This window comes from Bufo gargarizans, chromosome 6 (genome assembly GCF_014858855.1).
Source record: "Bufo gargarizans isolate SCDJY-AF-19 chromosome 6, ASM1485885v1, whole genome shotgun sequence".
Lineage (NCBI taxonomy): Eukaryota > Metazoa > Chordata > Amphibia > Anura > Bufonidae > Bufo > Bufo gargarizans.
In genome coordinates this window covers 238,240,253-238,267,264 of record NC_058085.1, presented here as the reverse complement: position 1 = coordinate 238,267,264, position 27,012 = coordinate 238,240,253, and the positions used below count along the sequence as shown (strand labels likewise).

General features: G+C 44.3%; 1 protein-coding gene and 1 long non-coding RNA gene across 3 annotated transcripts; one reads left to right on the top strand and one right to left on the bottom strand.

Moving 5' to 3' along the window:
* Positions 1-1,188: 1,188 nt before the first annotated feature.
* Positions 1,189-26,973, bottom strand: LOC122941360 (oocyte zinc finger protein XlCOF7.1-like). Of its 2 annotated transcripts, none has more exons than XM_044298548.1 (7): positions 26,929-26,973; positions 26,161-26,248; positions 25,844-25,987; positions 20,201-20,330; positions 19,786-19,877; positions 19,564-19,675; positions 1,189-2,227 (listed from the first exon to the last, which is right to left on the bottom strand). In XM_044298548.1, exons 2-7 carry the CDS (start codon positions 26,236-26,238, stop codon positions 1,389-1,391), a joined length of 1,395 nt encoding a protein of 464 aa, XP_044154483.1. In that variant the 5' UTR covers positions 26,239-26,248; positions 26,929-26,973; the 3' UTR covers positions 1,189-1,388. The 2 variants fall into 2 exon arrangements, with proteins under 2 accessions (XP_044154483.1, XP_044154482.1); XM_044298547.1 differs by having other exon boundaries at positions 1,191-2,230.
* LOC122941380 lies at positions 7,513-8,106 on the top strand. Its single transcript, XR_006390440.1, has 3 exons — positions 7,513-7,691; positions 7,772-7,852; positions 7,931-8,106. It is a non-coding gene; the product is annotated as an uncharacterized LOC122941380 (long non-coding RNA).
* Positions 26,974-27,012: the final 39 nt, after the last annotated feature.

Sequence of the window (27,012 nt, the reverse complement as noted above, 5' to 3'; positions counted from 1 at the left end):
TCATGGCACCTAACAGGTAGAATTTAGCGTAGGAACCCGTCTAACAGAGATCGCCTTGACGCTCGGCAGGCGGGCTCAAATAATTTTGTACAAAACGATTTGCCAAGTATCTTGCACTTATAGTGTAGCACTTGTTATTATTAAGCAATTTTGTACTCTATATTGCAGTTTATTGTCGCATTGCATGTTTCTGTCTTTTAATGTTGTTCCCTGCCATAGCAATGTGCTACTGCGGTTTGGTATGTGCTGACTGACCACCTTTTTTGGCTATTCCTCAAACCCAGACTCATTCCTCAGACTTACTTACCTTACTCAAGTCTTCATGCTTTACACCACTGCATCTGAGGTACTGTCATTGTGCTTGGTGATGTACATATTGCACGTAGTTGTTCAGCCATGGAGAATCATGCCATGAAGCTCATGGCACACAGTTTTTATGCTATGGAGGTATGTAACTCTACAACTACTGATCAGCAGAGAACTGGTGACTTTTATGCACAAGCTTACACGGTCTGCCACTTTGTGACTGAGTTGCTGTGGTTCCTTAACACTTCCACTCTGCAACAGTGCCACTCACAGTTGATCATGAAATATCTAGTAGGAAAGACATTTCATGAACTGACATATTGCAGCGGTGACCTCCTATTACAATACCATGCTTGAATTCAGTGAGCTCTTTAGAAGGACCTATTCTTTCATTAAAGGGGTTCTGCAGTTTGTTTAAATTGATGATCTATACTTTGGATAGATCATCAGCATCTGATCGGTAAGGGTCTGACACCCGGGCCCCGCCGATCAGCTGTCTGAGAAGGCAGCAGTGCTCCAGCAGCGCCACGGCCTTCTCACTGTTTACCGCTGGCCCAGTGACGTCACGACTAGTATCAACTTTCTTGGGCAGGGCTAAGCTCCATTCAAGTGAACAGGGCTTAGCCGCGCCCAGGCAAGTTGATACTAGTCGGGACGTCACTGGGCCAGCGGTAAACAGTGAGAAGGCCGCGGCGCTGCTGGAGCGCCGCTGCCTTCTCAAACGGCTGATCGTCGGGGGTCTCGGAACCCCGCCGATCAGATGCTGATGATCTATCCAGAGGATAGATCATCAGTTTAAACAAACTGTAGACCCCTTTAATGATTGTAAAGGCAGACTGCATGGCTAGATGCTGGATGTTATACACCTGTAGCAATGGGACCAAATGAAACAACCAAATTCATTGACTAAGAAGTGAGTCACAACACTTTTGTCCATGTAGTATTGTATATCCCCTGTATATTGTTGTACAATATTATGCTTTCTGTTGAAAGATCACACTGAGACATACATGAAAAATCCCTAGAAATTGCTGTGATATTTGTTTAATAATTCTTTTAAGAGATAGTGAAGGTTCTGATATTCAACAAGGGCCAATATCTGAGTAAAACATATCCCACAATCTGTGAGTTTTTTGATGTTCACAAAGATTTGATTTCCTGTTGAAACACTTCCCACATTCTGGACACGCAAATGGCTTCTCCCCTGTGTGAATTCTCTGATGTCTATTAAGATCTGATTTATGGTTAAAACATTTCCCACATTCTGAGCATGGGAATGGCCTCTCACCTGTGTGAATTCTTAGATGTTGAAATAAACTTGATTTCTGACTAAAACATTTACCACACTCTGGGCATGAAAATGGCTTTAGTCCTGTGTGAACTCTTTGATGTCTAAGAAAATTAGATTTCATGGCAAAACAAGTTCCACATTCTGAACATGAATATGGCTTCTCCCCCGTGTGAGTTCTTTGATGTTCAATCAGATGTGATTTAACAGTAAAACATTTTCCACATTCTGAACATAAAAATGGTCGTACCCCTGTGTGAGTTCTCTGATGTCTAGCAAAATCAGATTTTTTGCCAAAACATTTCCTACATTCTGAACATGGAAACAACTTTTCATTACTGTGAATTTGCTTGTGCATAGACAGCATAGAAAAACTCACATTTGTGTTAAAATGTGTCTCGTATTTAGAACATGTAAACATTTCACTTCCTCTGTGACCTGTAACTTGTTGATCACTCTGTGATTGATGAGATGAAGGTTCCAGGTAATCAGTGGGATCACTGGACAGATCTCTGCTGTAAAGAACCGAAGGCAAAGATGGAGTAATTGACTGATTGTCATCATACATATGATATTCTGATGTGTAAACTGGAGGTAATAGAAATTGTTCTTCTGGAATATTGGTGTAGTCACCTGCTGAAAATAGGAACAAATCAAATTATTTCTTGTTATTCCTTACCATTAATTTTCTATGTTACACTTATTAACTAACTGATTAGCCACTTGAGAGCACAACTAAGACTACACTTAGATTTTGTGTTACAAAAATGTTCCCTCTCAATCGATTAATCCAGAACTTAGCAAGCAATGTTCAAGAGATTTCCAAATATTTTCATTTTTCTCTATGACTGGGCTTTTACACATTGTGGCTGAGATGCGATTTTTGATGGGTTTTTTTCCGCAATCACTGTGTTATTGTTGGGATTACAGAAAACTGCTGCAAAAAACACAGGCACAAAATGTAAGTCTGACATAAAAAGGAAAAAAAAAGCTTTAAAATCAGTTAGAAATTCCAATATGTAGCAGGTAAATCAGTTAGAAATTCCAATATGTAGCAAGTAAATCAGTTAGAAATTCCAATATGTAGCAATTAGAAACAAAAATCACTAGCAACTTGACCAGAGCAATTTAAAAGGGATTTTCAAGCTCGCCCATGCATTCTTATGGAGAGAAATATCACAAAGATATTTGCAAGATATAAAATATATGAAAAAGATATAAAAATTGTAAGTGTAGCCTTAGTCTAACTGCTTATTTAACTGCTACTGAAAAACCTTTGCTGCAGAATAGGTTCCCTTAACATTATAGTATAAGTAATTCTCTCAAGCTTGACTACTACTGGAGTTCACTGAATTCAGCCTAACCGGATACTGCCATTCACAGCTGGACCGCTTTGACTATAATTGAATCCAGCCGCTTCTGGCATGAGTGTTGGGTCTCGACCAGACAAAAAATGCTATATGCACCAGTTTTTGTCCAGCTGAAACCTGGCATTCATGCCAGAAAGTGGCCAGATCCCCGCCAGATGCCAGTATAGTCAATGGGTTCTGGCAGGGAAGGCAGTAACTGATTCTCTGCCAGATCAGTTAAACATATATTTGAAACTACTGTGAGATGGCCCAGTAATAATATCAGGGAAAGGGGTCAGCTCTACAAGAGAGTTCACAAAAGTGACTCTGCTATTAGTCAAATTCATCAGTTTAGGGGATGTGTATGGTACCTTATGTAGTGGATTGGTTCATAAAAGGAGGGTATCAAAGTCTCTAAGGCTGGGTTCACATCACGTTTTTGTATTATATTTAACATATACAAAAAGAAGGTATATGTTAAATAGATGCCTCCGATGGCAGTGGCATCTGTCACTATAGCGTTCCATTGTAAAAAATACATACAGTTAGGTCCCCATATATTTGGACACTGACACAAAATTTAGTTTTTAAAACATATTTAAGTAATAGTTATATAATGGATAATGCATAAAGTCCAGACTTTTAGCTTTCATTTGAGGGTATCCACATTAAAATTGGATAAAGGGTTTAGAAGTTTCAGCTCCTTTACATGTGGCACCCTGTTTTTAAAGGAACCAAATGTAATTGGACAATTGACTCAAAGGCTGTTTCATGGTCAGGTGTGGGAAATTCCTTCATTATTTATTTCTCAATTAAGCACATAAAAGGCTTGGAGTTGATTTGAGGTGTGGTGCCTGCATTTTGAAGATTTTGCTGAAAAGTAAACATGCGGTCAAAGGAGCTCTACATGCAGGTGAAACAAGCCATCCTTCATCTACGAAAGCAGAAAAAAAAAAACATCCGAGAAATTTCTACACTATTAGGAGTGGCAAAATCTACAGTTTGGTGCATCCTGAGAAAGAAAGCAAGCACTGGTGACCGCAACAAAGCAAAAAGACCTGGACGCCCACAGAAGACAGCAGTGGTGGATGATCGCAGAATAATTACCATGGTGAAGAGAAACCCCTTCCCAACAGCCAACCATGTGAACAACAGTCTCCAGGATATACCCGTATTTTTTGCCCTATAAGACGCACCGGCCCATAAGACGCACCAAGGTTTTTGAGGAGGAAAATAAGAAAAACAAATATTTTGAACTAATGGGTTTTGAACTAATGGTGGTGTGTGGATGACATAATTATGGGGGATCTGTGGATGACGCACTGTTATGGAGGGGATCTGTGGATGACACACTGTTATAAGGGAATCTGTGGATGGCACTGCTATGGGGATCTCTGGATGGCACTGTTATGGGAATCTGTGGATGACACATACATAGCATCTTATGCTATATATGTGTCATACACAGATCCCCCCCATAACAGTGTCCCTGTGAGTGAATGACCCCCAATACAGGGGGTAGGGGTCGGCATCTTGTGTTGTAACGGCAGCGGGGGCCGGTGCAGTCATTGTATTCTATTACACCGGCCCCGCTCACTGTAGTATTCATATATAACGTGTAGGCATTAAAGTACAGCAATCCTCTGTGCACTCACTTGAAACTCCTGTAGCAGGCGGGGCGGCAGTGTAAATTGCTACGTCAAGTGCCTGCTCCTCCCACATTATGAATGAAGCAAGCAGAGCAGGCGCGTGATGTGGTGAGTGACATTACGCTGCCACCCGGTCTGCCTGCTACGGGAGTTTGAAGAGAGTATGCAGCGGATTGCTATAGTTTAATTCCTACATTAATGCCTTACATATGAATATTACAGTGAGCGGGGCCCGGTGTAATAGAATACAGTGACTGCACCGGGCCCTGCTGCTATTACAACACCACATGCTGGCCCCCAGCCCCTCTTACCTCCCCACTGATACATCGCCATCTGCGCTGTGCAGCATCGCGGCCGGCGGTGTATCAGTGTTAGCAAAGTTAGCATTCGCCCCATAAGACGGGGGAAAGAAGAGCATCTTATAGGGCGAAAAATACGGTAGGGGTATCAATATCCAAATTTACCATAAAGAGAAGACTACATGAAAGTAAATACAGAGGGTCCACTGCAGAGTGCAAGCAACAATAATAAGGCTAGATTAGACTTTGCTTAAAAAAAAACCTCTTAAAATACCAGCACACTTCTGGAAGAACATTCTTTGGACATATGAAACCAAGATCAACCTCTACCAGAATGATGGAAAGAAAAAAGTATGGCATGGTACAACATGATCCAAAGCATACCACATCATCTGTAAAACACGGCAGAGGCAGTGTGATTACTTGGGCATGGCTGCCAGTAGCACTGGTCATTGATGATGTGACACAGGACAGAAGCAGCCAGATTAATTCTGAGGTTTTTAGAGACATACTGTGTGCTCAAATCCAGCCATATAATACAGGTGGAAAATGACCCAAAACATAAAGCCAAAGCAACCCAGGAGTTTATTAAAGCAAAGTGGAATATTCTCGAATGGCCAAGTCAGTCACCTGATCTGAACCCAATAGAGCATTTCACTTGTTAAAGACTAAACTTCAGACAGAAAGGCCCACAAACAAACAGCAACTGAAAACCGCTGCAGTAAAGGCCTAGCAGACCATTAAAAAGGAGGAAACGTAGCGTCTGGTGATGGCCATGAGTTCAAGACTTCAGGCAGTCATTGCCAACAAAGGGTTTTCAACCAAGTATTAGAAATTAGCATTGTATTTACAATTATTTCATTTGTCCAATTATTTTTGAGTCCCTGAAATGAAGGGATTGAGTTAAAAAATGCTTTAGGCTACTTTCACACTAGCGTTCGGTTGTCCGCTTGAAGGATCCGTTTGAAGGCTCTTCCAAGCGGCCACGAACGGATCCATACGGCCCCAATGCATTCTGAATGGATGCGGATCCGCTCAGAATGCATCAGTCTGGCAGCGTTTGGCCTCCGTTCCGCTCAGCAGGCGGACACCCGAACGCAGCTTGCAGCGTTTTGGTGTCCGCCTGGCCGTGCGGAGGCGTACGGATCCGTCCTGACTTACAATGCAAGTCAATGGGGACGGATCCGTCTGTCATGGCTCCGCTTTGACACGGATCCGTTCGAAACCGTTCATGTTTCTGCGCATGCCCAGTAACTTCCTGTCCCTCCCCCTCATCTGTCCCTCCCCTCATCGTCGGCCATTTTGGAGAACCGACTTGCTGAGACTGGTAAGTGTATGAAGTTTTGTCTGTTTGTCTATCTCTCTTTTTTTACTATCTATCCATCTATCTATCTATCTCTCTCTCTATTTCTAGGGTGGGGGGGCTGCTGGCACTTGGGAAGGGGTGTGTGTGTCTGGAACAATGGGAGCCGCTGCCACTGGTGGTGTGGGCTGCCTTTATGGGGGGGCTTCTGGCACCGGGGGGGAGGGCGCGTGTGGCTGGAACTGTGGTTGCTGCTGGCACTGCGGGGGTGTTTGTGGCTGGAACAGTGCGGTTTGCTGGCACTGCGGGGGTGTTTGTGGCTGGAACTGTGCGGTTTGCTGGCACTGCGGGGGTGTTTGTGGCTAGAACTTTGCTGCTGGCACTGCGGGGGTGTTTGTGGCTAGAACTTTGCTGCTGGCACTGCGGGGGTGTTTGTGGCTGGAACTGTGCGGTTTGCTGGCACTGCGGGTGTGTTTGTGGCTGGAACTGTGCGGTTTGCTGGCACTGCGGGGGTGTTTGTGGCTGGAACTGTGCGGTGCTTCTGGATGGAACTGCAGGGTTTTTTGTGGCTGGAACTGTGCGGTGCTTCTGGCAGTGCGGGGGTGTTTGTGGCTGGAACTGTGCGGTTTGCTGGCACTGCGGGGGTGTTTGTGGCTGGAACTGTGCGGTGCTTCTGGATGGAACTGCAGGGTTTTTTGTGGCTGGAACTGTGCGGTGCTTCTGGCAGTGCGGGGGTGTTTGTGGCTGGAACTGTGCGGTTTGCTGGCACTGCGGGGGTGTTTGTGGCTGGAACTGTGCGGTGCTTCTGGATGGAACTGCAGGGTTTTTTGAGGCTGGAACTGTGCGGTGCTTCTGGCAGTGCGGGGGTGTTTGTGGCTGGAACTGTGGGTGGGGGCTGCTGGCATTGGGGGGGGCTCTGGGCACTGTGGGAGAGTTGTTTGGAACTGGGAGCCTGATGTCATTGTGGGGGGCTGCTGGCACTATGCAGGGCTGCTGTCTCTCGCGGTGTTTATGTAACTTGGGGGGATTATGGCTTCTGTCGGATTAATTTTTTTAATTATTTTATTATTAGGGTCGTACAAAAAAAGAAAAAAAGAGATCTGCGGTGGGGAAGCCAATATCGATATTTTAAAAAGTAAGTATTAAAAAAAACTAAAAAAATTTTGATATATGAGGAAATAGTGCTCTACAAGTTCCTTTAACGGTATCTGCATTTTGTCTGGTATTTTGTTGCGTACAGATGTCATCTAAGAAGACATCATCAATCGACTGGCGTAACCCACCCAGAAGGCGCCGCCATATCCAGTGGCCCGTAAGTATAAAATCAACACTTGGACTTTTTACTGTTTGATTTGTTGCATTAATCAGTATGTGCTCTTATTATAGATTTCTTCATCATCTTCAGAGGAGGGCTCTCCCGAAGTGGGCGGTGCTGCCGGGGCCAGCTCACCAGCATCCAGGGGAGGTGGACCAAGCCCGGACCGGGGCTGTCAAGAAGTAAGTATATATATATATATATAGATTTCTTAAAAATTGGTTTAAGTACGGTCTTCTAAAATTTTTTTTATTTGTATTAGCAATCTGCACCTAGAGCCGCCAGCGAGGATCCCCCAGTCGCCTCCAGAGTCCGCGGGAATGAGCGTGGCGGTCGTAGACGTGTAAGTATTGAATTTAGTAGTTTATTTAGCATTTTGTATTAGGATTTACATTAAATTTTGTATTTCCTTTTTTTTCAGGGTTCCCTAGGCTCCACCAGGGAGGATGAGGAGTTCGGGTTTCCGAGCATCAATAACCTGCTCCTCATCCGACTGGTGGAGGCGCGTCCAGCGTTATGGGACCACGCCGACCGCCACCACGCCGATTATCGCCATACCCAGCGGCTCTGGAGGGACATCTCTGCAGAACTTTTAGAGACCTGGGGGGATCTAGATGCGGCGGCTCAGGAGAAATATGGTAAGTAAAACAATATGCATTTTAATAAATTAAAATATTCTTGTTTTCCTTTCATCATGCTGATTTTAGTTTTTATTGTTTTTTTCCATAGTCAAACTGGTTATAACGCGTTGGCGATCTATCCGGGACCGCTTCAGGAGGGATTATAACAAGGAGGGTCAGGCCCCGAGTGGCTCCGGAGGAACCTCAGGGGCCACATACATCCATACGGCGGCCCTGGGGTTCCTACGAAAGGCCATGGCACCAAAAAGGTAAATATTTATAACAACTGTTTAAAAAATAAATTGTAAAGGGGCTGTCCGAGACAGGGTAGCGTTTGGCTCCCCTGTTTTAGACAGCCCCCCACAGTCAGATGGACAACTGTTCTCTCCGTCTGAGTGTAAGGGGCTGTCTGAGACAGGGTAGCGTTTGGCTCCCCTGTTTTAGACAGCCCCCCACAGTCAGATGGACAACTGTTCTCTCCGTCTGAGTGTAAGGGGCTGTCTGAGACAGGGTAGCGTTTGGCTCCCCTGTTTTAGACAGCCCCCCACAGTCAGATGGACAACTGTTCTCTCCGTCTGAGTGTAAGGGGCTGTCTGAGACAGGGTAGCGTTTGGCTCCCCTGTTTTAGACAGCCCCCCACAGTCAGATGGACAACTGTTCTCTCCGTCTGAGTGTAAGGGGCTGTCTGAGACAGGGTAGCGTTTGGCTCCCCTGTTTTAGACAGCCCCCCACAGTCAGATGGACCACTGTTCTCTCCGTCTGAGTGTAAGGGGCTGTCTGAGACAGGGTAGCGTTTGGCTCCCCTGTTTTGGACAGCCCCCCACAGTCAGATGGACAACTGTTCTCTCCGTCTGAGTGTAAGGGGCTGTCTGAGACAGTGGAGCGTTTGGCTCCCCTGTTTTGGACAGCCCCCTATGCTATACGGTAGACATAGCATAGAACATAGATGTTTTATTATTTAAAGAACAATTCCTAACTTTCCTTTTTTTTTTCCTACAGAAGTGCCAGCCTCACTCGGGAGCCTGACCAACCTCCTGAGGCGGAACCGGAACAGATCGCCAGCGCCAGCCCTCCTGTCCCTGATGCATCGGCTCAGGATAATCCGGGTCCCCTACCGGGTCCCTCCGCTCAACAGAGGCTCTTAGGTTTCCGTCAAAATTTAAGAGCCCTGGTGAGCGGGCAGAGATCTGGTAGGCCAAGTCGAGCCGATTATGCAAACCTTGTAGAGGTCGTTTCCGACGCTCTAGAAGGTTTTGCCCGACATCAAATGGAGTTTGGTGCTGACTTGATTCGCCGCTGGCAAGGGGCGGAGTCGGCGCATCAACGCAGCCCAAACTACCATTATGGGCTAAACATGATCGGTTTGATGGACTCAATGACGCCCGAGCAGTTGCATCAGTTTAAGATCATGGTAGAGAACGGGTCATGGGAAATCATGCACCGCCCCCAACCCCCACCCCCACCCCCATCCCACACCTACCCCCCATCCCACACCTACCCCCCATCCCACACCTACCCCCCATCCCACAGCAGTGGCCAGTACCGCCAACCTTTCCCTTCCCACCCCCCCGAGCATGTGTTTCCTTCTTCTTCTTTTTCTTCTCCTGCCCCTTTTCCTCCTACTTCTTTTCAAACTCCCTCCACCTCTACACATGCTCGGGTCCCCTCCTCCTCCTCAGACCCTTCCTTTCTCCACACCCCTCAATTACGCCCTGCATCCTTTCCTATGGCCCGTAGTTTATCCTCAGTGGCTCGCCAGGACAGGGGGGCTACCATTGCCAGCCCCAGCGCAAGTCCACGACAGTCCACCTCCCCTACCAGTTATGAACAGTTGTGAAAAAAATAAAAAAAGTTTATATTTTGTTTATTTATTTATTTATTGATTGACATAAAAAAAAAATAAAAAAAATTATACTTTACTGCACTGTGTCTGTCTTTTTATTGTCCTGTACAGGGAACATTGGCACTCTAGCTGTGTTGAAATAAAAACTACCCTAGTCTCACTACTGTGCGTTTATTACAACACCCTTGGTAGTTTTTATATCAAAACAGCATTAGTGCCAATGTCGTAAGATCCATTAACACCTGCCCATCAATAATGAGCTAAATTTTGGCTCTTTATTGATCGTAGAACCTATGATTGGAACATGAACAAGCAAATGCTTGTTCATTGTTCAATCTTGTGCCCTTTCATATGAGCCCTTGTGGGAGTCACGGTCTGTCAGCATCATCAGGAATTCATTAATTGTGATTTTAACGTTTAATGATTTCCCGATGACGCTAAAATAACTAGTGTGATTACCACAAGGGACACGCAAGGGACATAGAGTTTTTAAAGGGGTATTCACATAGACAATGGGGGGATTTCACTTGAATATGCCCCCATTGTCTGATAGGTGTGGTAACATTGGTAGGACCCGCACCTATATCGAGAACGGAGCGGGGAGCACTGTTGCTGTAGGACACATTTCCCATGGTATGTCCACCACCAAGCGCTAATCCCCGCCTCTCCCATAGAACTGAATGGAGGGCGGCAGCACAGTGCAACCTCATCTACTTTCTTGGCTTCGTTCTCAATATATGTGAGGGTCCCAGCCGTGGGACCCGCACCTATAAGACAATGTAGGTATATCTTAAAGTGGTATGCCCCCATTGTATGAGATGAGAAAACCCCTTTAAGGCCTCTTGCACACGACTGTATGCCCCAAGAGACATACGGTCCGTGAGCAGGCCATATGTCCCGTAGTGGCATTGATCGTGCACACGAGAGTACACAGCATCATAGTGTACAATCATCCTGTGCTAGTTGAGCTGCCCGCGGGGATATAGTCTTGCACTAATAGATCATATGAGTGCAGGACAATAGCCCAGTTTGCGGCACAACATGGTCAGCATCATGATGCTCTGTAATACTCCTGTACGACGATCAGGGACATATGGCCCGCTAACGAACACTATACATCTTTATAAGTGCATGTAGTCGTGTACAAGAGTCCGAAAGGTGTGGTCCATTATCAAAGTCGGACCAGCTTTGGAACTTCAACAAGATAGCCATGGAGAAATATAGGAGCATTACAACCCTATAGATCTCAATACATGAAGATGGAACCTAGAGATGCTTTTCCTTTCAAAACGGATCCGCTAAACGGATGACAAAACGGAAACCAACGTGACAAACGGATCCGTAATACAGACGGATCCGTACAAACGGATCCGTCTGAATTGCTTCTGTTTGGCTCCGTTATTGACGGATCCGTTTGAAATGCCGTTCAAGCGGATCCGTGAAACGCTAGTGTGAAAGTAGCCTTAGTTACTCACATTTTTATGCAATCATTTTGTTCAATTGAGTAAGTAGTGTATGATAATTAATAACACTATCACCACGGGGTACAGAATCTAGAAAAATAGTAAACACTGATCCCTAATAAAACATAACTTTTAATCAGTCAGATTAATAAAAGTCCCGCAAAATATAACAGATCAACAAGAAAAAATATTATAATAAGAGTGCTCAATGACACTCAAATATAGTGGTGCACGGCGGCACCCAGAGGTCGCAATAACGCCTGTAAGCGTTATAGTAACCAAAACAGACAAATCAGGAGAGGTGAGGGGTCCTCTTTAACGACAGATGATAAATATCGATCTTAGGACAAACCCTTTAACAGTCATAAAATCACAGAAACAGTGTCCTAGGTGGTGCTGACCCCTCAGAGCAACAGTGACCTCAGTGGTACCGACCCCCTCAGCGCAACAGTGACCTCAGTGTTACCGCCCCCCTCAGTGCAACAGTGACCTCAGTGGTACTGACCCCCTCAGTGCAACAGTGACCTCAGTGGTGCCGACCCCCTCAGAGCAACAGTGACCTCAGTGGTACCGACCCCCTCAGTGCAACAGAGACCTCAGTGGTGCCGACCCCCTCAACGCAACAGTGACCTCAGTGGTGCCGACCCCCTCAGAGCGACAGTGACCTCAGTGGTGCCGACCCCCTCAGAGCGACAGTGACCTCAGTGGTACCGACACCCTCAGAGCGACAGTGACCTGAGTGGTACCGACCCCCTCAGTGCAACAGTGACCTCAGTGGTACCGACCCCCTCAGAGCGACAGTGACTTCAGTGGTACCGACCCCTCAGAACAACAGTGACCTCAGTGGTACCGACCCCCTCAGTGCAACAGTGACCTCAGTGTTACCGCCCCCCTCAGTGCAACAGTGACCTCAGTGGTACTGACCCCCTCAGTGCAACAGTGACCTCAGTGGTGCCGACCCCCTCAGAGCAACAGTGACCTCAGTGGTACCGACCCCCTCAGTGCAACAGAGACCTCAGTGGTGCCGACCCCCTCAACGCAACAGTGACCTCAGTGGTGCCGACCCCCTCAGAGCGACAGTGACCTCAGTGGTGCCGACCCCCTCAGAGCGACAGTGACCTCAGTGGTACCGACACCCTCAGAGCGACAGTGACCTCAGTGGTACCGACCCCCTCAGTGCAACAGTGACCTCAGTGGTACCGACCCCCTCAGAGCGACAGTGACTTCAGTGGTACCGACCCCTCAGAACAACAGTGACCTCAGTGGTACCGACCCCCTCAGAGCAACAGTGACCTCAGTGGTGCCGACCCCTCAGAGCAACAGTGACCTCAGTGGTGCCGACCCCTCAGAGCGACAGTGACCTCAGTGGTATCACCCCTCAGAGCAACAGTGACCTCAGTGGTACCGACCCCCTTAGAACAACAGTGACCTCAGCTAAATTTAAAATTGTCTAAATTTGCTATTTATGCATGGTAGACAGTTCTAGAGTACTAGTAATGGTTTCCCTGCATAAATAGCAACCCCTTAATGTTATGTAGGCCTTCGTATTAACTATTTGAATTACTGTAACTTTCGTACTCATCGTCGGCTAAAAATACTCCTCAAAAATGGTAAGAGGAGTATTTTTACTCTTCCAGAAAAAATGTAGCGCGTCCTCAGGCGGCACCTAAAAAAGTAACCAGTAGTCCTACCATATCGTGAGGTTCGTCCGGACTTCGTGGATACACAACAGATGATATGATCCTGAAAAATCAAGGCAGGCAACGGACAGGTGCGGAAGGGGGTTCTAGGTCCATAGAAAGCTCTAAGGTACGGGTGCTATGCTGGCCCTATCGTCCTAGCCACAGGGCACCCGTCCTAAAAAGAACGACCCCGTCCGGAACCTTGCCCTCAAGCTGCTTGGCCCTAAAATGTCCTAGTGCAGCTAGTCCTTACATGCATGTTTCGATTTACTCTCATTAGGGGAAACATACCAGAGACTGGAAAGGAACAAAGACCATATCCAGAAGGGCATGAGTTAAATGTGGTCTAACAACATAATGTATATACAAATAGATACTAATACATAATGTAAACAAATGCCAAAAAAGTAATTAAAGCGATTTCAATAGAAGTGGCAGCCCAAAATGTAGGCTTCACTACTAGATGCTGGGCCTATGCAAGTATCGTACGATATAGGGCACTTGCCGTCATATGGGGGAACCTTATGATAACAAGAAACGTCCAGACCTGAAGACAGGTCATCTTACTGCCTCAACACAAAAAAGCCAGTGGAAATAATATATCCAAATTCATATCATTTTATTATATATAAAATATGGAGGGAAAGGGCAAGATGGAAAAAGTTATACAGAGAAGCAAAGGCATCTTACTGCCTCGCCAGATGTGCAGGCCTGCATTTTACAGGCTAGGGCAGCATTAAAGCCCGCCCATCAGTGCCTGTGACGTCACCGGGCTCACTGCTGGGCAGAAGAAGAGGCTTTGCTCGGCAGAAAGGGACCCGGTACGTCACTGACTGTAAGAAAAACGGTACTTCCAACTGGGATTATCTCAATGGCAAAAGTGGCATAAGAATTGTCTGGTAAAGGTAGGAGAGGCATGAGTGTAAAATTTAGGGCACTGTTGTCCACACACACCAAGCTTACCAATCCCGGACAACAACTTTAAATGTAGGGCAAAAACGTGATGTGAACCCAGCCTAAAACAGAATTCACCGTCAGAAAGTCACCTATTGTTTAAATCTAGTTTTCATGTAAAACATTTTTTATTTTTCCACAAATCCATGGTGTCAACCAATCCGTGCAGTCACAAAGGTGAATTCAAGATAATAAAAATACAATTATGAGACGCACAGGAGTGGGTGAAGCCACAGACGGAGGTGCTCACCTCTGTGGCTTCACCCATTCCTGTGTGTTTCATAATTGTATTTTTATTATCTTGAATTTGCCTTTGTGACTGCACGGATTGGTTGACACCATGGATTTGTGGAACCATGTGGAATGCAATCACATGGTTCTACTTATAGTGTGAGTGCCCAGTATATTTTTATCTCACTGTTAATTTCTTTAGAGGAGGGGCACCTCCCTCTGTGGCTTCACCCACTCCTGTGCGTCTCATAATTGTATTTTTATTTTTGTTTTGTTTTTATTCAAAAAATAATAATTTCTCATTGTAATAATATTTCCTGACATTGGTTCTGATCTTCCTCTTTAATAAAAACACTTTCCTCCTGATCCTTATTTATACCTTGGCCATGTGGCTGTTATAAGGGTGCTCTCACGCACATTTTTTCTGGCGTTTTTCTGCATTTCTCTATGTGTTTTTACACCAGTATTTTTTGCAGCTGAAAGTCTATGGGAAATATGAAAAGCAGGACACACATGCGTTTTTTTTTTTTTTTTGCTACTGCCATTTTTGTTCTGTAGGTGGCGTTTTTTTGTCCTTTTTGCTTCTTTTTAAAAATGCTGCATGTTGAATAGCTTTTGTTGTTCTCCCAAGCATTTTGACAACACCTTCTGTAGGAGAAAAATACTAGAAATCAATTGCTACTTAGAGAAACACACCATGCGCAAAACAATGCCAGAAAAAAAGTAACAAAAACTGCAGGTGGCTAAAAAAAAGGTGAACAAATAGGTGAAAAACACCAGGACAAAATTAATTTGTGAAAGCACAGATTTTTTTTTTTCAATTAAAAGGGGTGCTCAGATACAAGAATATATTTCAGGTCAAACCCTTCCTGATCTCAAATGTAGCTACAGATGCATCTGTATACATAGAGATGAGGAGTTCATATCCTGAAAAAATGCACAAGGTATGTGGTCTCATGTAGAGAGCAAAGTCACCCAACTTCAAGTAACTGTAGGCAATGAAATCTGCTTTGTTTATGCTCAAGAAAAAAAATCTGTGATGACACTATCTAGTATATAAACAGATGGGTACAGGAGTTTCTGTTTGTTAACCCATGGATAGGCTTGCATTAACGAGGTTGGCTACCTTGTGGATCAATCTGTATGTCAGATGACTAGATGGCACTAATATAGCCATTTATATATTTTATAAAGTATGCTTGCCATAAAATGGCTGCTGATGGAGGATCATGTGTCAAGGCAAATCACCTCCATGTAATGTCTCCTCCATTCAAATACACTGTACCTGCCATGGGTACTTCACTGTTGGGAGTTATGGGCAGGTGAAGTGTATTTAAATGGAGGAGACTGAGTGATGTTTCCCCCTCCCCCCCCAATAAGCAGCCATTTTATGGACAGGACCTCTAGGTGTACACAGAAGATTTGGAGTCATGACTTATGAAATACAGAAAACTCCACAGAATATCAACAAAGACTATTTTAGTAAGTGCCCTATAGTCATCTTACATATACACTGTTCACAAGTAGCCAGAAAGTTGCCAACCCCTTTAAGCCTTCATAATGTAGTTATGTTATGGTGACTGTGCGGGCCCAAGAGCTGTTCTGAATTATAGCTGGACTCCAGCTGTAATGATCAGGATTGATCATGGCTGTTTAACCCCCTATATGCTGTTATCAATAACAACCATGGCATCTAGGCAGTTAAGACAAAGGGTGTGCCCTCTGTCCCCTTGTGAACGTAGTTGTGGTGTACTGATGTGTTGCCAAGGCAGCTGGGGGCCAAATGACCCCAGGCCTACCATGACTATATGCCCATTAGGCTGTGCTATGGGCAGTACAGCCTACTAGACATCATGTCACTGTTACAGTGATAGTTTGCATTGGTATACAATGCAGAAAAACCAAACAATATATTTAAGTTTAAAATAAAACTCTCAAGTTATCCTTTAGTTCATTGGTTTGTTTGGGCTCTTAACAAACCCGATCAGAGATCTATGTTGTGTTTCCTTTTAGCAACCTCTGGATTTCAACTTAATATATATTTTAAGTCCTTTTTCTTGCAGATACAACTTTGGTAAAATGTATAATAGAGTTTCTTGTTATGCAGAGAGCCGTACCTAAAATATGGATAAGCAGGCACATATGGCAAAAATGTTGAGATGGGAAAACCCCCGTAACATCCCTCCATTACTGTTGTTGCTAGTTGAAATTTTATTAAACTCAGTGCCGAATGGCGGAACAATGAAGCTTCAAAATCCTATTGCTGAGACATATGGTCAAGATTTTGTTGTGCTACACAACAGCCCACTTGATGCTGCAGTCTGAATGAAATGTATCCACGACAGGTATTATATGAACATTATGGGTGGTTTTACACATGCTCTACTGCTGATATTATATCTCTGTTAATATGTGGATATTATGCCATCCCCCCCCCTCCTCATCCATGTGGACTGAGATCACAGCTGGCTGAAGGGGGAGGGATGCTTTATCCTGGAATATCTCAGCAATTGAGATATGGGTCACAGACCCTACATCCAGAGACATGGCCTTTCGAATTTGGGTGGGGAATGAGAGTTGCAGGTTACGACTGTAACTCACGATGATCTTGGTCTTGTTTTAAAACTAAGATTGTCAGCTTTAAAGGATAACTGTCATACTTTTTTGCTAAAGTGTTAAGACTCCTGTGCCCAGCCTTTTGTCTCTCAGGGAAGCACGGGAGGCTGAAGCACAGCATCTGCACAGCCAGTCTCCCCTTTGCTAATCGGAGACTGATGGCCCTTAGCAACGCTCTTTTGAAGATGTGCGGCTAAGGGCCATTTCAGCCCCAGTTTTCTACCAAAAATAAACGTTTTGGCTAAATAAAGTCTATTGCAAAATTGTTACCTATCACTTGCCCTAAACCAGTGGCGACTCTAGGAACAATATATAGGGGGGGCACAAAGATACCACAGTCAAAAATGGGGGGGCAAAAACAAAATAAGTATATAGAAATAAGATTACAAAATACGAGAGAGTTGCGGTCTGCAGGGATACAGTTATAATAAAACAATTTACTTACAAAAGAAGCTATTGAGTCATCTGCTGTGCCATCCTCTGCTTGCTTCCACGGATTCGTTCCCCTTCTTTCTGTCTCTCGTCAGTGCACAGGCGCACTGTTATGGTGGATCTGTGGAAGACACACTGTTATGGGGGATCTGTGGATGGCACATTATGCCTCTCATTAGCCCTCATTATGCCTCTCATCACTCCCATATCAGCCCCCATATCAGCCCTTATGCCTCATTAGCCCCCATTATAAGCCCTTATGCCCCATTAGCCCCCATTATGCCTCATTAGCCCCCATTATGCCTCATTAGCCCACATTATGCCTCTAATTAGCCCCATTATGCCTATAATTAGCCCCCATTATGCCTATAATTAGCTCCATATGCCTCCAATTAGCCCCCATATGCCTTCAATTAGCCCCCATATGCCTCCTATTAGCCCCCATATGCCTCCTATTAGCCCCATATGCCTCCTATTAGCCCCCATATGCCTCCAATTAACCCCATATGCCTCCAATTAGCCCCATAGACCCCATATGCCTCCAATTAGCCCCCATATGCCTCCAATTAGCCCCCATATGCCTCCAATTAGCCCCCATATGCCTCCAATTAGCCCCCAATTAGCCCCTATATGCCTCCAATTAGCCCCTATATGCCTCCAATTAGCCCCCATATGCCTCCTATTAGCCCCCATATGCCTCCAATTAACCCCATATGCCTCCAATTGGCCCCATAGACCCCATATGCCTCCAATTAGCCCCCATATGTCTCCATTTAGCCCCCATATGCCTCCAATTAGCCCCCATATGCCTCCTATTAGCCCCCATATGCCTCAAATTAACCCCATATGCCTCCAATTAGCCCCATAGACCCCATATGCCTCCAATTAGCCCCCAAATGCCTCCAATTAGCCCCCAATTAGCCCCCATATGCCTTCAACTAGCCCCATAGACCCAATATGCCTCCAATTAGCCCCCATATGCCTCCTATTAGCCCCATATGCCTCCTATTAGCCCCCATATGCCTCCAAATAGCCCCATATGCCTCCTATTAGCCCCATATGCCTCCTATTATCCCCATATGCCTCCTATTAGCCCCCAAATATGCCTCCAATTAGCCCCCAAATATGCCTCCAAATGCCCCCATATGCCTCCAATTAGCCCCCAAATATGCCTCCAATTAGCCCCCAAATATGCCTCCAATTAGCCCCATATGCCTCCAAATGCCCCCATATGCCTCCTATTAGCCCCCATATGCCTCCTATTAGCCCCCATAATGCCCCCAGCAGCCACATTTTTTATAAAATAAAATAAAAAAACACTTACCTCTCCTGCTCCTGGACGGACGCCGCCTGCCATTTTCTCCCTCCTCAGTCGACTGTGCTCTAAACTGGCGCGCACAGCGTGAGGTCACAGAGCGACCTCACGCTGTGCGCAGCCCTGCACAGCCGACAGCCGAGGACCAGGAAGTGGTGAGTACAGAGCGTTCACCACTTCCTGGTCCTTCTGTACTAATGAGCGCTTCCATACTGGAAGCGCTCATTAGTATTCACTCGGGGGAATCAGCGGGGGGGCACCTGGGGGGGCAAGGAACAACATAGGGGGGGCAATTGCCCCCCCTCGCCCCCCTCTAGCGACGCCACTACCCTAAACTTTAGCAAAAATAAATAAATAAATATGACAGTTATCCTTTAAAACAAGCCCTGGCTGCTATCTCCAGCTGCTACACAGCCAGAGATCAAGCCATCACTAGCAAGGACGTATGAGATACAGTATGTCATGGGCTTCTAAAGTGCAACCATGCAAGGATGTATGAGCTATGTCCTTAGCAGGGAAAGGGTTAAATTCTAGAAACTGAAAGGCTAATACAAATATACTGTATCTGACACAAATATCACAATGGCCATTATTACTGTGTCATTCGTATATATGCACTTTACATTTCCAAACATATGCATACAGAGGTTTACAGACTTTGTATGCTTATATTATTATATATCAGTTATGGCTGGTACTATTACAGACTAAGAAATATAGAAGTTATGTTGTACTTTGTAAATGAGAGTAAGAGCTTTCTTGTATTTTTTGGGGGGCCCTGTGATTTATCAATACTCTGCATTCCCCATTATGTTGCTTGACAGAATAAGTACAGATTGTACAGAATGAAAAAGGATAGTATGTCACCCTTTTAACATATCTAATGGTTATTTCTTACCTGTGCTGATATACGTGGGAGCTTCCTCCTCCTTACACCGATAGCTATCTTCCACATACATTTCTTTATCTTCTTTTCTAACTTTATCTTTAATAACATCCAGCTCTTCAAACTAATTCCACACAAATGAAAGAATAATGTACAAAAAAAAGACATTATTTTATGAAACAAAAAACAACTGTAACCACTAACTACAATGGTAAATAAAAAGTGAACAATAACCTGAGGCTGAACAAGATCATATGCAGCATCTGGTGATGGCTCAGCGATGGAAACCCGATAATCCTGTGTTATGTTCTTCATACTTTCTCCAACTGTAAAAAATACACACCAAGTAAAATACATTATTTACATGTGGCGCTCAGTTATAAAATATCTCTTAGTGATCTACAGTGAGGTCACATATGGTGGTCACAATGTGGTTGACAACCGTGTCACCATGCAAGCCAGCATGATATCCTATTAGATGGTTAGAAACTATTGTAACTATTTTTTGAGTGCTCACAATTAATATGTTGCAAAACAGCAAAAATGAACACTGAAAAAACAATCGTTCTAGGATGCTAATAGAATACAGTGGTGGCTTGCAAAGCCTCATGGGTCTCAGCTCGATTACAGTCTCCAAGTGTGGTCTAACCTGAACCCATTGATGTAAGAGGGTGGTGATTCTCCAGCATGATGTCCTTATACAGATCCTTGTGTCCTTCTAAATACTCCCACTCCTCTATGGAGAAATAGACAGTGACATCCTGACATCTTATAGGAACCTAGAAAACACAGCGACTAAAATTCAGCAAAAAATTATACGAAAAATTTAGACTGATCTATGTCCACTTTGATTAGTTGTGCAAGTGTAAACACGACACTGTACCCATGGGATAAGATCAAGCGGTGCTACTAAACCTCTAAATATTGGGTAGCTGGGTGATGAGCCCTCTTTCTATAATAATGCACACAGGGATGAGTGGTGAGGTCTTGTTCTGAATTGTACATTCCAAAAGGAACTTGGTGCACACTTAGAATATGGACCAATGTACAAAAACATAAAGAACGTACACAGTGCAAAAGGTAAAGATAGAGCAATAGTACAAGATGTTAATGAGATTTTTGGTGATAGCAACCCAAATAACATAGGGAAAGTGAAATGGGGGACACACTGTGTGGCTGAATTGTGCTAACTAAATGCAACTTTTATTTAATATATTTAAAATGTCTGGCCTTTCAAATCTTTCCTTGCGTAGTAACAGTTAAAGGGGTTTTCTAAGATTTTTTTAAAATTTTGAATTAATGACCTATTCTCAGTATAGGTCACCAATATTAGACCACTGGGGTGGATCAACGCTCATCATCTCCCTGATCAGCTGTTTTGGGCAGTCACTAGTCCCAGAAACGAAACAGTGGACAGAGCAGGAAGCAGAAGGCTCCATCCACTATCTAGTTTTCAGCACCGACATACTGCAGTATTCACACTCAGCTGCAGTACCCCAGCAAGGCCACTACACACTGACACAGCCTTCAGCTTCTGCCTCTGTCCAGGATTTTGTTTCTGGTGCCTGCCCAACAACTGATCGGTGAGGGTGCCAGGTGTCAGCCACAGACAATCTGATATTGATGAGATATCCTTAGAAAAGGATAAGTAAGGAAAACCCAAATAATAACAGAGACTTGCTCAGTTAACTCTATGGGGTAGATTTATCAAAACTGGTGTAAGCAAAAAATGGCTTAGTTGCCCATGGCAGTTTTCCTTTACACCACTTTTGATAAATCTCCCTCTATATGTCACAGATAAAAAAAGTAATTGATGACCCTTCAGCAATATGCCAAATACTGAAATTTTTACAAAATTGCCGGAGTGCTAAAAAGAAGTTTTAAAAAAATGTGAATAGAAATTAGAAATACATGTCAATAATTTGCTAACAAACAAAACAAATGAGATGAAAACCAAATTCAGCAGTGTTGCTGGGTAATTCATTTCTAAATGTCTAGTAGGGAAGTAGGCGCAGTTCTCTTCACTACCAGCTATCCCACTAGTGTTTATTGAGTTTTAATCTATATACAGTATACTGATATTTCCATTGTTTTTGAAAGAGACAGTGGTCTAGCATTGCACATGTAAGAATAGAGTTCCCTTTAGAATGTACAAGCCTCATGTGGACGCAAGCCCCCATCATCCACCTCGGTGTAAAGAGACAAATGTTTTTTCTTCTGGTTTTAAATGTGTCATCAGGATTCCAATATTAACGAAAATCTATAGAAGATGAAACCGTCAGGCTGAGGACACGCCTGCGCATCAGCCACATACAGTAAAAACAACGCCCACATATGGTGGGTGGGTTTACAAATAGCTAATAACACTGCAGTCTTTCAAAAAAAAAAGAATTATGCAGCCATAAACACTATTTTGCAGGTAAACCTATAGTATTACCAACAAAACTGTGTGGTATGTTAACTAGCTATTTGATATCCCTGCCCACCGTATGTGGAAGTGGTATCACCTGCATGCGGACCCTTAACAGTAAAACAACAGCCATCTTCAGTAAGACTTACAATAGCCCCTTTGTGATAGCTCTCTCGTCCCTAGCTACTAACCCAACCGGAGGCGGGCTTATGCCTTCCAAGTACTGCTTCTGCGACGCCCATGTAATTATACTGCCGCCCTTATTCTAATAATCATGCCCCCAATCCCTTTGACTGACAGAGCTAGACCCACCGGTCTAGTGTTGAGATCCTGCGCCTGCGCACTCGCACTCCATTCAAATACACTGCACCTACCATCTGCAAGTTAGAAGTTTCCTGCAAGTGTAGTGTGTTTAAATGGAAGCAGCTGAGTGATGTATCAGGTTATGGCTATTTAGTCCAATCACAGCTCCATTATTACAGCTCCATTATTAGGAGCAGAAAAGGAGACCAAACAAATTTGGATACATTTATAAAAGGCGATACAGGCAAGCCTCTGGGAATAGTGAGAAAAGCAGTTGCGCTAGTTTTACTCCAAACTATATAGGAAGGACCACTAAACCCTAAAACACAAAAAAAGTTTGTCTTTGCCTCTTTCTGCTTCGAAATTTTAAAACTGCTTTTAAGAGATTTCCTGCATACAAGTGCCTTATTGCTCCCAGCCTCCCCATCTTCGGCTAGCCTGACCTCATATCACACAGGAAGTCCAGGAAAGGGGCGGAGCTTAACTCCAACTTTTTTCATAAAACCTCTTTTTGTGTGTGTGCAGGAACACTATACAGAACCAGACCACTGACACTACGGAGTGTGCTACCCAGCTTCCCCAGATGCCTGAATGTCAAGTTTGCCTACAAAGCCAGTAAGGATTTCTCAGTCTATCTAGGCAAATCTGAAATCCATCTGTATGGCAAAGCTGGATTCCATGTCTTGTGGTTCTGTAAACACTGTCCAGGTAATGTTATCCTTACACTGTGGAAGTAACCCAACTTTCCCTAGACCCTGAAAGGCAAATCTACCTAGTTATGGAACTATTTAGGAGTGAGGAGGGGGATTTGTCTTGGTAGAGTTAGTATTCTGAAGTCTATTACAGTTCCACATGGTAGTAACCCAGCATTCCCAGGATCCTGAGAGATTTGCATCTGTCAAGGGGATTCATACTCAGCTTTTCCAGACTCCTGGATAGCACAACCAGATAGGTATTCTACAATACCTGGCTGATCTGCCATTCTGCAGTCACCCCCTGGGGGGGCATATTAGTTATATAAAATATTGCAATGTAGCCCTAATATACTGTGTGAATCAATGATCTGGTACCAGGGCAACATAATCTGTTATCACCAATAAGGCTCTGCAGTCTTGTCACCCAGCTTTTCCAGAACCATGAATGATATATGGTCTAGCAATAGGCAGGGATTTATCACTATATCATTAGGCACATTTGGAATTCTGCAGTCTTTGAAAGCTGGGTAACAACCTCTGCAGAGATTTAATGGAGGCCACACTTGGCACATACATTCTGTATACACTATATCCATACATATAATATCAGGACAACAGTGAGTATATACTATATACATACATACAGTTTGATCTCTAGCATACCTCAGATGCTTCCCAGATTCCCAAAGCTGCTGAAAGGCAAATCTGCACAATTGTGAAGAAAGGAATTATCACTGTGCAACTGGCCAGATTAGTTACTCAACTGTATGTACTATGGCTGGTACTATGTACTGTATATACTACAGCAGGTAGTACTGGCATTATGGCTGGCACTGTTACCAAATTACAAAATCTATTTTGTACAATTACCAAATCTATTGTACTAGGAGAGTCCTTCCAACAAAATGTCCACACTCACTGTGTAGAGAACTAATCATTGGTTGTGACCTGTCAACACCACTAAGCAGAGGACCCAAGAAGCATTGGAACAGGAGTGGCAGGGTATCAGCAAGGTAATTAGATGGAAGATGAAGACACTGGAGGCAGTGCGGAGGACCCAAGTGGCGGGAGCAGGCAAGTACGGATCCTTAGCTTAGTGGGACAGGCTGCTGGCACTTGGTAAAATGGCATTATTGCCTGAGAACACCTTTAAGAGCTGTGGGCAGTGCATGAGCCCAATGAGCACAGCTCACACAGGCCTTAGCCTTGCATGGAGGTAGACGGTGTGGTGCTATTCACACAGCCAGGTCTGCTGGGTAGGAGGAGGAGTCAAAGTCTCTGGAACAAAGGATGACAACTGTGCCCGCTTTAGGGAGCAAAGGGGGGCACGGACCTCCGCCATAACACTTTTGCTCCCCAGAGAGATAAACCACCAGACACCAGAGGTGTCTGACAACAACTTTCTCCTCCCTCCCCATTTAAAAATCACTGAGTAAAGTGGCCTAAATGGGAGGAAATGCTCAGAACCCCAAATACTGTATCGTATTTATAACCGGGGGATCAAAACCTCCACATGTGATCCGCTGCAAACGGCAATCCCCAGCAAATAATGCATACAATGGAGGATGCCGGCAGTGGACCACATGTGCCCAAAAAAAAAATCCTACACAATATGGAATCAAGTGTGGATTACACTGAGAATAAATAAATCACTGCAAAGGTGCACTACAATTACACTACATTGTAGTGCACCTTTGCAGTGATGTATTTATTCTCATAGCCGGCATCCTCCATTGTATGCATTATTTGCTGGAGATTGCCGTTTGCAGTGGATCACATGTGGAGGTTTTGCTCCCCCAGTTATAAATACGCTACAGTATTTGGGGTTCTGAGCATTTCCTCCCATTTAGGCCACTTTACTCAGTGATTTGTCTCTATATGTATGAAATGGGTCCCACGCCAACTGAGATACCTTGACGGGGTGCGCGGGTTTCAATATGTTCTTGAACTGAATATATTGGCTAAAGTCTCATTTTAACATCTAGCGTGAGGGTTTAGCCTTGGATTTTCATTTGCATATATTGTAGTGCACCTTTGCAGCGATTTATTTACTCCCTATTGAAAACACATATACACTTGGTAAAACCAAGCTTGTATGTGGGAGTCAGGAGTGATAATGTGGGAAACAACTATTGAATGTGAGTAGTCACCTTTAGAACACCTAGCCACAGTGAATCTGCTTATCTGATAATCTCCCGTTTTCTGACCTGTTTCTATGTATCAGTTTTCTCATTACAAATGTAGGATGGTATTTACTGTGATGACTGACATAGGGCCAGTGCGATTAAAGATCGCTGTAAGCCCGCTTTGTACGGTTTATGTGAGCATTAGGTGATTGGCCACATGAGTGTTAATCCTGTCGATCGTGCTCGCCCGTGTTTGGGGGAGGGCGCGCGTGGTGCGCGCTCGCTGCCTGGTGGCCGTCTGGGCTGCGGGCCTCTGATCCCTGCCCTTTATAGATCACATTACGCTAAATGAGATGCTTTGCATATCCGCTTTATTAAGTTTTGGATGACGGGCGTATCCTGCTTCTCCCCCAGTAAGTGAGATCTCCACTTAATTTTTAACATTCGCATAATTATAGATACATGTATGAAATTTTTGTCAATTATGTTTACAAATTAGAATTGACGGACTCATGGATTTTATAATATTATAAATGTAATATGGATATGAATTTTTGTATTATAATTAATAAAATATGTTAAAATAAAAAAAAGACATAGGGCCAGTGCATTGTATAGCCACAAAGTTAAATATACTTCCATAGAACCCTATTTGTCTGCTATATTAGCATAAAACCTCATGACGTGTGCAAGGTCTAAAAAAACCTCACTGGTTGGCTTTACTACCTCTGCACCCTTGATGCCCCGGCAGCGCTCACCTCTCCAGTCAGAAGATGGATGATCTTGTTGGTGAGCTCAAGGATCTTCTTCTCATTGCTCCTCTCATTTATCAGTGAACTATGGATATCAGTCATGCCCCATTCTTCTTCCTCATCAGACATCTTCTTCTTCAGTGTATATTCCTGTGCATGGAGGCAGACAATGATTTACCTTTATGCGTTGCCTTAAAATATCCCTTTTATAGTCAAAGAGGATAAAAGTGTTAAAATTCCCCGAAAAAAAATATTCTTTACATTCCCTATTTTATTAATAGAGATGAACGATTTCATTTGGCGTTATTCCCCATGCGCCTCACCTCTCCAGTCAGCAGGCAGATTATCTCTAGGGTGACATTTAATATTTTTTCAGCCATCTGTTTTCTGCCTTTGTCCATGCCTGTCAGTCTGGAAAATAAATATTTTATAGTCAATGAAACTTAAAGGGGTATTCCGGTTGTTTGAACTTATTGACCTATCCACGGGATAGGGGATAACTATTAGAAAGGTGGGGGTGCTACCGGTGGAACCCACACCATTCATGAGAATGGGGGCCACTTACCTCCTGCAGCCCCCCTGAAATGAATGGAGCAGGGCTCCCCTATCTTTAGAATTCCCATAGGAATGAATGGAGCGGCGGCACCAATGCTTGACTGGCTGCTTAGTTCATTGGGGGGGGGGGGGGGGGGGCTGTTCTCGTAATCGGTGGGGGTCCAGCAATTGGTCAGATTTATCCATTCACACAGGTTTTCTGGGGTAAACACATTTATAATTGGGCAGATGCATCAAAACTGATGCCAAGGTAAAGTGGAGTAGTTGCTCATGGCAACCATTACATTTTCTAAAGGGCACTGAACTACAAGGTGGAATTTGATTGGCTGTCAGGAGCAAGTACTTTTCCTTTGTATCCCCATGTTCTGTAGGTAAGACGGAAGCAGCGGCTGCACGGCGCTTCCATACACACGTATGTGGCTGTGCCTATCGCTGCCCAGGGCACAGACCCGGGCACACACCGCACAAGCACCACTGCATCTCCCCCATTTATCCCTGCACATATTAACAATAAGCACAAGTCACACGTCACTTACTATCTGTGCATGTACCTAGCGGATGCTGGACCTGTGGTGATGTCACAGTCATGTGACCAGTCACGTTCCCGTGTGTTACTGATC

What these genes read in the sequence shown, in the direction of transcription:
- LOC122941360 (XM_044298547.1), bottom strand. Translation starts at nt 26,238, where the DNA reads ATGGACAAAGGCAGAAAACAGATGGCTGAAAAAATATTAAATGTCACC. An exon ending in TCTTACATCAATGGGTTCAG is followed by an intron (nt 19,878 to 20,200) that starts GTTAGACCACAC and finishes TATTTTTTACAG; the next exon opens with TTGGAGAAAGTATGAAGAAC. An exon ending in TCCCACGTATATCAGCACAG is followed by an intron (nt 2,231 to 19,563) that starts GTAAGAAATAAC and finishes TCCTATTTTCAG; the next exon opens with CAGGTGACTACACCAATATT.